This window comes from Pyrus communis, chromosome 11 (assembly GCF_963583255.1).
Source record: "Pyrus communis chromosome 11, drPyrComm1.1, whole genome shotgun sequence".
Taxonomy (NCBI): domain Eukaryota; kingdom Viridiplantae; phylum Streptophyta; class Magnoliopsida; order Rosales; family Rosaceae; genus Pyrus; species Pyrus communis.
In genome coordinates, this window is record NC_084813.1 from 23,180,214 (window position 1) to 23,193,585 (window position 13,372).

At 38.6% G+C, this 13,372-nt stretch overlaps 2 protein-coding genes across 2 annotated transcripts; one reads left to right on the forward strand and one right to left on the reverse strand.

Moving 5' to 3' along the window:
- Positions 1 to 5,362: 5,362 nt before the first annotated feature.
- On the forward strand, positions 5,363 to 9,452 carry LOC137708716 (rab escort protein 1-like). The gene is made up of 9 exons (XM_068447850.1): positions 5,363 to 6,246; positions 6,453 to 6,569; positions 7,059 to 7,158; positions 7,690 to 7,725; positions 7,820 to 8,063; positions 8,152 to 8,230; positions 8,533 to 8,722; positions 8,908 to 8,988; positions 9,084 to 9,452. Exons 1-9 carry the CDS (start codon positions 5,498 to 5,500, stop codon positions 9,171 to 9,173), a joined length of 1,686 nt encoding a protein of 561 aa, XP_068303951.1. The 5' UTR covers positions 5,363 to 5,497; the 3' UTR covers positions 9,174 to 9,452.
- Positions 9,453 to 9,639: 187 nt separating this feature from the next.
- On the reverse strand, positions 9,640 to 12,454 carry LOC137708717 (microtubule-destabilizing protein 60-like). Its single transcript, XM_068447851.1, has 8 exons — positions 11,483 to 12,454; positions 11,334 to 11,379; positions 11,147 to 11,242; positions 10,934 to 11,053; positions 10,707 to 10,805; positions 10,439 to 10,498; positions 10,258 to 10,352; positions 9,640 to 10,035 (listed from the first exon to the last, which is right to left on the reverse strand). The coding sequence occupies exons 1-8, from the start codon at positions 12,358 to 12,360 to the stop codon at positions 9,921 to 9,923; spliced, it is 1,509 nt and encodes a 502-aa protein (XP_068303952.1). The 5' UTR covers positions 12,361 to 12,454; the 3' UTR covers positions 9,640 to 9,920.
- Positions 12,455 to 13,372: the final 918 nt, after the last annotated feature.

Consider the following 13,372-nt stretch of genomic DNA (forward strand, 5'->3'; position numbering starts at 1 on the left):
GTTCAAATATTTCAAGGATTTGAAAAAATTGCAGTTTGAATGGGCACGAAAAAACCCAACTAGATCAAAAGAAATTGTTTCACGAACTCTTTCACTTTTTTCGTATTTGCAGGGCCTACCTCTGAATCAAAGTGGTAAACTACGTTAATGCGAAGAGTATAAAAAATGTGAATACGCACCATTTACACATAATACACTATATGCACACCACATGCTACGTTAATGCGAAGAGTATAAAAAATGTGAATACGCACCATTTACACATAATACACTATATGCACACCACATGCACATAATATGTATAGTATATGCACATGACCCTTAATGTCATCTACGTTTTTTCTTAATTTTGTTTGTCATCGAGGCCAACTAGGTTGTGGTCATACTCACTAAATTCTGAGGCACAACATACGTGCATCATAACTAGTGAACCTTCCCGCTTCTCATATTAAGATGTAGTCATGCACACCATATGCACACCACATGCACATTAAGGAAAAAATTTCACAAATTTCTGCAATTGAACACTTTAATAAAAAATTGTTTCATCCCAATCTTGTAGCACGTCAAAACTTAAAATTTATTCCACAACCCATACGCCCCAACATGAAACACAAACCCTAATTTAACTTCCAAGTATTAATCCATCTTACAAACAACCAATTTATTTCATAAATCATTGATGCACCCCTGCCTTACTATGCCTGCCGAAGCTTCAGTTGCGGGAAAAAATAGAACTTTTCGACCAAAACAAAAAATATGGTAAAAAACTCAGCTCACTCTTCTCACCTCTCTCTTGCATCCATTTGTTCAAAATCAAAGGTATGAGGTGAACTCAAAACCCAGCTCACTCTTCTCACCTCTCTTTGGACTTCCATCTCTATGAAATCGGAGCTCAGAAATCTGAGGAAAGGAAAGGGAGTAGAGAGAGAGAAAAGTGAGAGGAGAGAGAGCAAGGGAAAGAGAGTAGAGAAAGAGAGAAATCAGAAAAAGGGCGAGAGAAAGTGAGGAATAACTCATTTATATATGGGTATTTTAGTAATTTCGGTTTTGTACATGTTGTGCATGACCTTCAGTTTGTCTTATTTTTGTCCTAAAATTAAGAAATTGTCTTATTTTAGGGTATTTCCCAATAAATTTTGTAATAAAGGAAGATAGATCACGTTGGCAAACACAAAAAGAACCTGTGACAGAAGTAGATAAAAAAAAATGGTACGATCAGATAAATACATTTAATCTAAGACGTAAATGAAACCCAACAAAAACACAAAGATAGGGTAAAGATAGATTGAAATATCATGTGTCATAGGTAGATAAACAACATGCTTAATGAGAGGAAACCTTTCATAAAAGAAATACCATGTTGGGATTAGAACATCTGCCATGTTTATCAAGCAATATATAAAGATGATAGAAAGAAGAATATCTCAAAGAAAGCAGAGAAGAAAAGAAACAGAGCAGCTGAAGTTTTTCATGAAAAGATTTTTTGATATTCCCTTTTGGATAATTGTTCCCGGTGCACAGGACAACTCCCTAAGACAATAGCCCATCATCATTACAATTCATCTCTGCCACACATGTGGCAATAGATTAGAGTTTAAATCAAAATTCAAATTAACAAATTTGATATACAAAAAGACAGCAGAGTAGCAACGGTTAGTGCATTTTCCTTTTCTTTCCTTTTGCTTGGCCATTTGCTCCTTTTTTATATACCTCGTTAAGCATATACGTGTAGAAGATATTTTTTGAATTACAGCATGTTATGCACGATTTACACGTTTTAAATGTATTTATATGCGTGAATTGCTTTCATAATTTTTTTTTATGACAAAAAAAAAGTCAAATATTTGAACTAATTGAAATGCTTTTTTTATAACCGGCACTACGCGCCTAAAATAGAGAAAATAATATTTAATAAACAACAATCACATTATTTTGTGCGTGCGAAAAACATTTTTTTATCACCAGCGATACGCTTCTCTTAAGATGTTTTGAACGTGTTTAAAAATAGAGAAAATAATATTTAATAAACAACTGATTGAATCACATTATTGCTAGCTCATTGTGAGGTTAAGCCCATCCCCTCCCCCTAGTGTAGATAACATCGTGTGTTCACATAAATAAAAGGCAATCATTTGACCACTAATTGAATCACATTATTATACTCGTGCGAAAGACCTTTTTTATAACTGGCACTACGCTCCTCTTAAGATGTTTTGACATGTTTAAAAATAAATAAAATAATACTTAATAAACAACTGATTGAATCACATTATTGCTAACCCATTGTGAGGTACTAATTATATATGCAAAAAACACTATACAGGAAAAAGTTAAATATTAAAAACATTGTTTATCATTGTGCAGTAAATAGTTAAATATTAAAAATATTGTTTATCATTGTTTATATGACGAAAATACCCCTGCCATATTTGATGCGTTATTTTGGGCTACTTTTGAAGTTTTTTGTTTTAGAGGCATTTCTGTCCAATATTTTTTTGTGAAGCATGTGACCTCAAAAATCACTGTTCACAAGCCCTGCTGGCTTTATATATAGATGTATGTTTGTTTTGATTTTGTTCTCATATTTCTTGATAGTTTTCTAGAAAGTTTTTTCCTTTTTTCAATTTTGTTCTTTTAAAATCAGCTAGGAAAAAAGTTTCTTCGTTTTGTGTTGAACCCGTTGTTAATTTTTTGAAGTGAGTCCAAGAAAACTCAAGGCAAAATATTGATGTGGTAAAAAAACCTCAATTTTTATCACAAACGATGCCCGTTGTCAAATGCGATATAACCAAAAATTGTGTCCAAGATAAATTAGGAACTAACACCACATGCTATGCCTTTGTGGATTACTAACTCAACCAATGCCCGTAATAAATATATTTTTGTCACAAATAAAAAAAAAGAAAGAAATATATATTGTTGTAGGCCTAATTTACATAATTGTATTTAGGACTAGAGAAGGAAAGGGCCGGCGGCAAGAGAGAGAGAAGAAATATGTAATTTTGATGTGTGTGTTTTATCACCCTATTGTGCCTTTATTTATAGTAGTATGATATGTTAAATCCTTAATTTATAGTAGTAGGATAGGTTAAATCCTTACCCTAATAAGATTACAACTCTAATAGGATAATATATACTAAAGGGAATATCCCAAGATATCCCTAGCCTACACTAAAATTTATACAATCACATTCCTAATCTAATATGATTGCAACATTCCCCCTTGAGTGTGTAAATACTTAAACAAAACATCGCATCAGGTCTTCAGCAGATAAGGTAGAACAATTGATGAAGTCGTCGGCATAACAGGTGAATGCGAATCACAAATTAAAGAAAGTATGCATTGGTTGTAAAACTCACAAAACCTCGATATAGTAAAACCTAAGACAAGTGAAAACCCATAGACTAAGGAGAAAAGTGAGAAGTATGCATAATGTTTAAAACAAACGTCATACAGGACGAAAGTAGTGAACTCAACGGAGTATGATCGGATGGATGTCTCATCAAAACCTCGTTAGGTAGCAAAAACCCAGTGGGAAAAATGCTCCTAATCGTAGGAAAAAAAGTACATTAAGATCAAGTGAGTATGCTTCAGGATACTCCCCTTGAGTTAGACATAACTTCCAAATAAGATAACTACAAGCAATTCAACTCAGATAATTTACGCATATCGATTCCTTGGACAAGCTTCTGAAAAGTAGACTTAGGCAATGACTTGGTGAAGAGATCGGCCAGGTTGTTTTGGGAACATATTTGCTTGATTTCAATGTTCTAATGATGTTGTTGCTGGTGAGAATAAAAGAACTTCGGTGCTATATGCTTGGTGCTGTCTCCCTTGATATATCCATTCTTTAACCGATCAATACATATTGCATTGTCTTCAAAGATTGTCATAGGAAGGTCAACGACAGTAGCAATACTACTAGTGCTTCGAATATGTTCCATGACTGCTCTCAACCAAAAACACTCATGTCAGGCTTCATTCAAGCGAGAATCTCAGCATGGTTTGAAGAAGTTGCAATTAGTTTTTGCTTGGTAGACCTCCAAGATATTGCGGTGTCTCAAATAATAAAAACATAGCCCGTTGGAGAATGTGCCCTATGTGGGTCAGACAGATAACTAGCATCTGCATAACCAACGAGGCGAGAATCAACTTGAGGATTGAGGGGGTAGCGGCTCCTCTCGAGGATTCATGGTGTAGAACTAGCCCAAATCCATAGTACCTTTGAGGTAGCGGAAAATTTCTTCAACACCATTCCAGTGTCTGCGTGTAGGCGTATTGCTGTATCTAGATTAACAGCGAAAGAGATGTCGGGTCTAGTATATTGAGTTAAGTACAATAAAAATTGCACTTAGGTATGGAACTTCAGGCCCCAAAATCTCTTCCTCATCCTCCTTAGGACGGAAGGGATCTCGTTTAGCATTTAGAGTTCGAACGACCATAGGAGTATTCGAAGACTTCGTTTTATCCTCACTAAAACGTCGCAACACCTTTTGGGTGTAGTTCGATTAATGTACTAGGATTCCATCCGAATAATGCTCGATCTCCAGGCCGAGACAATATCGAGTTTTCCTAAGATCTTTCATCTCAAATTCCGATTTCAAGTGAACGGCAATTTCCTCAAGCTCTACCAGAGTTCCGATGAGGTTCATGTCGTCGACATAAACTGCAATGATCACAAATCTGGAATGTGACTTCTTGATGAACATGCATGAGCATAGTTCGTTGTTCACATAACCCTGACTTGTCAAATATTCAATCAAACGGTTATACCACATCCGCTCGGATTGTTTCAATACGTAAAGTGATCTCCTTAATCTAATCGAGAAAGTGTTTTGTGGTCTGGAACTATTTGAACCAATCAATGTAAGTCCTTCTGGAACTTTCATGTAGATTTTTGTATCTAGATCCCCATAGAGATATGCGGTTACCACGTCCATAAGCTGCATATTTAGTTTTTCGGAAACTACCAAACTAATAAGGTAGTGGAAAGTTATGACGTCCATTACGGGGAATACGTTTAATCACTCTCAGGGTGTTGAGAGAAGCCTTGTGGTAAAAGACAAAATTGTCTTTTCACCATCTTTTGATTGACAATTGGAGTTTTAGATTAACATATGTAGTTTAAAACTTTAATCTTCTTGCCACTTAGTATTACGGTCTAGTGATATTCCTTTTCACTAGTAGGTCTTAGGTTCAATTCTCGCGAAAGGTGAATTTGAACCATATTATGCTAGCTTATGGTGAGATTAATCTCATTCTCTCATTTTTAGCGTAGATAATATCAATTGTTCAAAAAAAAAAAAAAAAACTTTAATCTCCCCACCTACCGATCTTCTTTCAGCGTTCTTCGGCACCGGCCAAGCAGTCACCGTCCCGAAAAGGAACCTAATAGGGTCGCGATCCGAGCAAAGGAATCGAGGGGAATGGAAGCGAATCAAGAGGGCGATTCGGCACCAAAATTTGTATGATGAATTTTATTGCTGCGGAGCAATGAGTCAACTCTTTGATGACCGCATTCCTATCACACCCAGCACCTTTGACCTTATTGTTATTGGAACGGGCCTCCCTGGATCCGTGATTGCTGCCGCAGCTTCTACTGCCGGAAAAGCTGTTCTTCACCTTGACACTAACGAATTTTACGGCGGCCACTTCGCCTCTCTTCCCCTGGATGATCTCTTTCCCTTCCTAAATTCTCATGCTTCCCCACCCTCCTCCTCCTCCACAACCACTACCACCACCACCACCACCTCCACAATTACGGGACATGATGATTACACCGCCTTACCCCTCACCCGGCGCTTGCTCTACTCCGACATTGAGACGGTTACCTATGCCCCTCAAGCCCTTGCCCAGCATAACCCCAAAAGATTCTACATTGACCTTAGCGGGCCTAAGGTTTTGTTTCTTGCAGACAAAGCCACGGACCTTCTGTGGAGATCGGGCGTGTCATCATTTTTGTGTTTCAAGGGCATTGAAATGAAGTCCATTTACGACGATATTGGGGAGTTGTGGAACGTTCCAGACTCTCGAGTAGCAATATTCAAAGACAAGAGGCTCAGCCTCATGGAGAAGAATAAGCTGATGAGGTTCTTCAAGCTTGTTTGGCAGCACTTGGAAGCAGCCTCTGACGAACAAGGGAGTGAAGGAAATAGTGAGAGTAGGAAAATTTCAGATGAAGATTTGGAGAGTCCCTTCGTTGATTACTTAAACAGAATGGAATTGCCACACAAGATCAAATCGTACACATGACGTTACCCTTTTTCTATTTGTTTGTTTGTTTTGTTTTCGGTTCCGATCTTGTTGCTTTGCATCACTATGCTTAATATATGTGTGTTCCTAATTGCCTCGCTATGATTTATGGGTAACCTACATTAGCATTCACTGCATGCTGTTTCCGAATCTGTCTTCAGTATGCTGACACCTTATGTCATTTCCTTGTATGTAGAATTATTTTGTATGCCATTGCCATGGTAGACTATGATCAAGACAACCTGGAAGCTTGTAAAAGCATACTTAAGACAAGAGATGGGATCGAGCGGTTATCAATCTTCTACAAATCGAGGTTTGTTTTGTCCTTTCTACTCCGCCCATCACGGTATCCTGTGATGTCTAGATTCTATTTAGTTTTATTGTACTGATGCTTAACTTGGTATTCATATAGTGTTAATACTATCAAATGTGGTCTGTTTTGTTTTATCCACTATCAATATGAGGAAGATAATGTAGAGCTGAGTTTATCTGTCTAGAGGAGAAACAAGAATGAAGCTTGAATAGGTGGAATCCTGTCAGACTCATTGAAATCAAAATCTCAATGGTGTAGAGTACTTGGATCTAACGGAAGATGTGACAGAGAACTGTGCGCAATGGCGTTCTAGGATTCATATAGCCGACCCCACTTAGTGGGAAAAGGCTTTGTTATTGTTGTTGTTGTATGTTGACTGTTTCATATGTGTGCTGATGATTCCAGTATGAAACTTATCTCAGTCATATGTCTCATATTTATTTCAAAGATGATAGTTAATAAGTTACTAATGGTTCTTGTTCTTATTAGGTTGACAAATGCACCTGAGGCTATGATTTATCCTATGTATGGTCATGGGAACTTATCAGGAGTTATAAGCCGCCGCGCTGCTGTTAAAGGCTGCGTTTGTGTAAGTTCATGCAAATATTTGTTACTTGTTTGTCATGGGAAGTGTTTCTCCATCATTGTTGCCCAGTACACGCTTGTTCATATATGTATGCTCGTACTTATTTATTTATTTTTGCGTCAATACTCGTGATCTTATTTAACATATACTCTTTGCTATCTTCCTTTTTTTTAATTTGTGCATGTATATGAGTGCAGTGCCATTCTCGGATTCATACAGTCGACCCCACTTTGTGGGATAAAACTTTTTTGTTGTTGTATAGATATGAATGTTTACTTCATGTGCCAGTGTTGATACATTAAGTCGTATGTGTCCAAGATTAATAGCTCCCCAAGTCTTCCAACTCCACCTAGTGTCGCACGGTTGGTCCTTCTGTTATCTCTGTGACTTTTTATGTCAATTATGGGGAGAAATAGGGGTCAGATTTTGGGAGCCATATGGTGTCGGAGGGGTTTTTTTGGGTTGTTGAGGACATTTTTTTCTTTACAATTTTATTCTGTTTTAAATCTTGTATCTGAGAAATCTGCCATGCAGGCTCAACGAGTTCCAGTTGCCGTGCTTATGGACAAGGTACGTGAGTGAGGATAGTTATACTTGTTTCTTATATTACATGGTTAATTGAAAGAAGTTAAAGTTTGGTTTTCTGAATGTTGAATATTTGCAGGACAGTGGCCGATATAAAGGTGTGAGATTAGCTTCTGGTCAGAATTTGTTTAGTGATCAGCTAGTTATGGATCCAACTTTCAAGGTCCCATCGCTGCAAATTTCATATCCACCAGACGTGAGAGCAAGTCCTCAAGTTTTAAGTTTGAAAGATGATAAACGAAAGGTGGCTAGGGGAATATGCATTACAACCAGTTCACTGAAGCCAGATATATCAAACTGTTTGCTTGTGTATCCTCCAAGATGTAAGACGTAATATGTTTAGATTTTGTGCTTTGTTCAAAATGAGTAACAAGAACATAGTCAGTCAATTTCCACTTTTTTCCTTGCTAGCTTTGTACCCTGAGCAAGATGCTTCGATCCGGGCAATCCAAATAGATGGAAGTTCGGCTGAAGTTTGTCCAAAGGGCATGTATGTTTTTACTAAACCAATAAAGTCTTCACATACATACATGCACACAGCCTACACAGGGATACACAAATATTTTTCATGATTTTACCTTTGTGCATGTGTTTATGATTGGATTTATGCACCAAATGTACAAAATCAAGTATTAATATTTTGCTTAGGGTAAATTGTTTAGGTTTTATTTGGGTGAATCACAGTTTTTTGGATATTCCTATGTTTACATTTTGGATTAGGTAGATAAATATGGTGCAAAGAGTAATATGCCTTCACCCTTTTGATAAATCTGTTAAATTGACATTCTTCAGGTTTGTGGTGTACTTTTCTGTTTTATGCGAGGACGCCAAACAAGGGAAAATGTTGCTACGTGATGCCATGAATGCGCTTCTCAAACTTGCGCTTTCTGGAAACCCTTATGATCGCACTCTTGATGGTGAAGATGCCGAAGTAAAACCTACTTTGTTATGGAGCGTGTTGTATGTTCAGGAACTGACTACGGTGTGCCATTCTCTCCCTCTCTCCCTCTCTCAATCATAATTTTCACGAACTCTCCGAGTAGTCTTCATTCATACATATGTAGCCATTTCTTGTTGAAACCATGTGGTTGTCGATTTGGTATATGGGATTTGAATCTTTAGTTGTATGATGTACGATGAATTTTACGATTTTTACTTTGATTTCAGGATGAACAGGGTTATTTCCTCTCAACTCCGATGCCAGATGCCAATCTGGACTACAATGATCTCATAGATTCAACTGCGGCGGTATGTCATCCTTAGTTTCTTTAGTCAATTATCTAAAACTTTATAATAGTCTTGCAGCATACAAGTAACATACAAATTATGCTTGTACTTGGCAGCTCTTCCACACGTTGTATCCACATGAAGAATTCTTTCCAGGGACAAACGCGTTTGATAATTTGGACGATGATGGCAGTGAGGTTTGTTGATGCCCCGAAAAGGACTGAGTGAGCCCCTTCTCCTCAAAGTCTTCAACCTTTTAAGAGTAAAATATCGTCGGACAAAAATATATAGTTTACTTGCTCTCCGAGAAAGAAATCTTCTACTACCTTGGAGCACAATTATTCGGGCTAACTTCCTATCTGATTGATAATTAATAGGAAAATTGACACACGTGGGCCATTTTCTTGTTCTTGAGACCAAAATAGGACAAAATGGCCATGCACTCCATGCACTCACCATGCTCAAAAGTGGGCCATTTTTTTGTTCTTGAGACCAAAATAGGACAAACCTCTAAAAAGACGCTTGAAAAAAAAAATTGCATTCTTTGTAAGTTTATTTCTTTTTTTGCAAATAAATACTTATATTACAAATGTATGAAATTTGCATCATCCCAGAGAGATTAATTGGTTTATTTCGAATATTGATAGTAAATATTTATGTATTTTCCGCACGTTTTCCCTGAATCCCAAACATAAACTTCATTTGGGAAAGAACTACGATTGTCACATGATAAGATTACATTTGCACCTCTTAAGAAAGATGTTTCAAAGAATCAAATTAATGGTGGGAAAATTGCAACTAAACTAGTTGCTTCAAAACATATACAAGATCAAAAGTAATGTCAGAAATAAGTTGGAGGAAAAGAAATATAAAAGACACGATTATTGGTCACTAATACGAAGGGGGGAATGAACAAGGCTAAGGAGAAACCGATGAAGGGTTCTTTCTCGTCTTCAATGTTCGTAAGTGTAGGTGCTCATCTCGTTCCAGGACAAGTAACATTTGATCTTCTTGTTTTGAGGCACGTGAAACTTCGGTTCTTTCGGTATGGTTGGATGCTTCATTGACCTAACAACGAAGAAACATGAACTCGACGTAAGAAAACTGTATCACATCCTACTTATAAATACGATGAATATCAGAATATATCCCGCTCAACAAAGAAGGTTCGATGGGATGCAGCACGTATTGAGGATATGGGTTTACAATCATGCCAAAGTTCTAGACATGCAACAAAGTTCAAGAGAAAGGGTCTATGTATTGGATTACAATCGGATCAATCTCAAGTACCTTCTGGGAATGAAAGGCCTGTCAAAGTAGGGCATTGGCTGCGCTTTCGGAACAAGCTCCTTTTTCAATCTTCTTATTTCCTCCTCTTCTGCCAACTGCAAGAGAACAATACCAAAACTCATAATTCAGGTCGAGAATAACTACAACAGTAGAAAGGTCATCAAGTGCAATAACTCTTTACCTTCAGCAGTCTTTCTCTTTCCATCTTGTATTGCTCAAACAGGCTCATCTTCTCTGCCACCTGATGGGTGCACACACATTAAAACCAAATTCAGAAAGGCAATTCGTTGTCACAAAGTTAATTCTACAAAATCGAGGCAAAACTTATTTCCCAAATGCTACCTGAAAACAATTTTTTCAAACAGAGTTTATATGCACTACTAAGCTGAGAGGGATTGAAAATATAGAGACAAGGCGCATATTCTTAAGGCTGAAGTATTCAAAATCACCTGATGGTCGAACTCAGCTCGCTCTACTGCCCGCATGTCACTGTGGAGCTTCAGGTCTGTTGGTATTGTTATTTCTTTTACTGGAGGTTTCAGTAAGCACTGAGATGACAAATACAAAGATATGCATACAAGTTAGTGGTTCGGCCTTGTCCGTCTTGCAATAGCAATAAAATCACTTAAATATAGTCCTTTTCATGCGATTTCGGACATTGAATTGGTATCGATACCTCTGGTTCGTCAGTTGTCCATGGGAGGCCCTGAGCAATTGGTATCCGCTGTCTCTCCTCCTCCATCATCATCTCTTGTAGCTTCTTCGTGAACTCTTCCTCCTTTTGTCTTCCCCTTTCCTGCAGTGATATCACAAAACAAAGTTAGAAGCAACGCAAACCAAGAAAACTTTCGAGTGCTTTTCAATACCATTCATTTTCAGCACAGTTTACCTCTGTTCTTAGCTTGAATGGCTTAGCGCTAGTGGCTCTCTGTTGCTTCTTCTTCTTCCATCTCCCTCCTCCGATTGTGCTGGAGGATTCAGAGCTCTGAAATTCGAACCCGAATGCAAAGGTAACCTTAGTTAGTCAATCATTTTCAATCTCCAAACAATGTAAAAACAGTAAGGACAAGAATTACGTTTCTTCGGCTCCTTCGCCCCCCATTCGAAGTCCTGCTTGAGACACTGTTTAGTCAAAAGAGCACAACCAAACTCAGTCAGGACATACAACAAACATCTGATGTGCATCAAATTCTCATGCTAACTATAATCAAGTATAATTGCTAACCTTCCCAGACTTCCATCCCAAGAAGAAGAGACTGAAGTTCGCCGATCCAGACCGAGATTCTCCGACGTCAAGAACAAGTCCGACGGGAAAAACGAAGAAGACGAGACCTGTGTTTCCAGCGCCTTAGGAGGAGGCTGCAATCCGGGCAATGCCCACTTCGCCGCCTTCTTCCCAATCTCTTCCGCCGCTTCCTCCTCCCCATTCTGCTCATCCGAATCCTTCGAGCTCGGAATCGAAAGCAGCTTCTCAAACGCCTGAACCAAATGCATCACCTTCCCACTCGTCGGCACGCTCTTCCTCGCCTCTTCCAGCAACTTGTCCCTTCTTCTCTTGATTGTCGAACAACCCATTTCACTATCCGGGTCAATATCACCCGACCCATTTTCAATCTGAAGGTCCTGAATCCTCAACCCCTCCTCGATTTCTTCCTCCAGTTCACGCCCAGCTCTTTCGCTCTCCTTCAAACTCTCCGATTCGACGTTGTCGTTTCGCTTCTTGAAGAACTCTTCCTGCGACGCCCTCAGATTCTCATACGCAACGCAGAGGCACATCTTCGAATTGCCCTTATCTTTGCACTTGCAGGAGACGTTCGGGTTCTCCTTCTTTGATTTCTTCTTCGCAACGATGAACTTCCTCTCCCGGATCTTGTTCCGGGGCGAACGAACAACCGGGTTCGGGTTCGGGTTCGGGTTCTTGGACGCCGATTTCTGGGACTTCCCCGCCGATTTCGTCGCAGGGGAAGCAGTGTGTTTCGGGCCAGGCGAAACATTGGGGTTCATATTCTCAGTGCATCTTGATTTCTCGTGCTTCTTGTATCGAGACCCGTGTTGGTCTTTCACAGGAGTCACCACTCCGGCGTTCTTGCCGATAAAATCCATCAAAATATGATCGGAAAAGAGAGAAGATTCGCCGGAAACAACTGGGCTTGGTGGGTTTAGAGAAGAAAATCAAGGTTTGGTGTTTTGGAAGCGAAGAAAGAATGGTGATGGATTTGGAGAGAAGGGAGAGAAAAAGGGAACGTTAGAGAGCAGTCGCCGCTCTCTGTAACGGCTAGTTTTTTTGGGGGATTATATGTGGACCGTCTGATAAAAGCTTTTAAAATTTCTGTGTGTTTAACCGTTGGATTAAGCTTTTCTAATTTTTTGGGTCGTTTGGATTAAGTTATTGGGAGAGACGATGGCGATATCCCTGCTGGATTTGATTTACCAACCGTTGTAGCCGAATAAGGTAGGTCGTCTGACCAAAATACCCCAGTTATTGAATTTTGGACTTCATTGGACCTGGCAAAATGATCGTGTTTGTCGTATTTGTGTTGTTTTTATGATATACATATTACCTTAATAAATCGTGTTGTATTAATCCGTTATCTTAACATGTTTTTAACAAGTGACCCAAACAGGTCATGTTATTTTATGTCAAGTTAGGATCATGCAAGAACTTGTCATGTCTATTGTTTAGACGTTGCAAATGCGCCATGTTGGTTGTTTCTTGTTTTTGGCCAAATAAAAATTTGTCATGTGTTCCTTATTTTTTAAAATTCAAGAAAAATTAATGACATGTTCATTACTTTATAAAACAATAAACATGTGTTAATTTATCATTGGACAAAACTAAAAAGTGAATACTCAAAAACTATCGTATAATAATACAGTGGAAGAAGAAAGCAAGAGTAATATAATATGAGTAATGTTATACTTATAATATTTTTCATACCATATTTGTATCATCTCTCAATTAGAGGAATGGCCCACCGATTACTCCGCCTCTCCAATCCCATCTTCCTCCCCTTCTCACAAACCAACACCACCGTCATCGCTAGTCGGGCAGTGGGCTAGCACCTAGCGCCTAGGCGGAGTCTAGGCAGGCGCCTAGAGCCTAGGCGGAGGGCGG

Bases quoted from the DNA above. Each gene is read 5' to 3' on its own strand.
- LOC137708716 (XM_068447850.1), top strand. From the start codon at position 5,498: ATGAGTCAACTCTTTGATGACCGCATTCCTATCACACCCAGCACCTTT. The intron at 6,247-6,452 runs GTACACATGACG...CCTTGTATGTAG, and splicing joins TTGCCACACAAGATCAAATC to AATTATTTTGTATGCCATTG. The intron at 8,231-8,532 runs GTATGTTTTTAC...GACATTCTTCAG, and splicing joins GAAGTTTGTCCAAAGGGCAT to GTTTGTGGTGTACTTTTCTG.
- LOC137708717 (XM_068447851.1), bottom strand. From the start codon at position 12,360: ATGGATTTTATCGGCAAGAACGCCGGAGTGGTGACTCCTGTGAAAGAC. The intron at 11,380-11,482 runs GTTAGCAATTAT...TTGACTAAACAG, and splicing joins TGGGATGGAAGTCTGGGAAG to TGTCTCAAGCAGGACTTCGA. The intron at 10,036-10,257 runs GTACTTGAGATT...CTTCGTTGTTAG, and splicing joins AGGCCTTTCATTCCCAGAAG to GTCAATGAAGCATCCAACCA.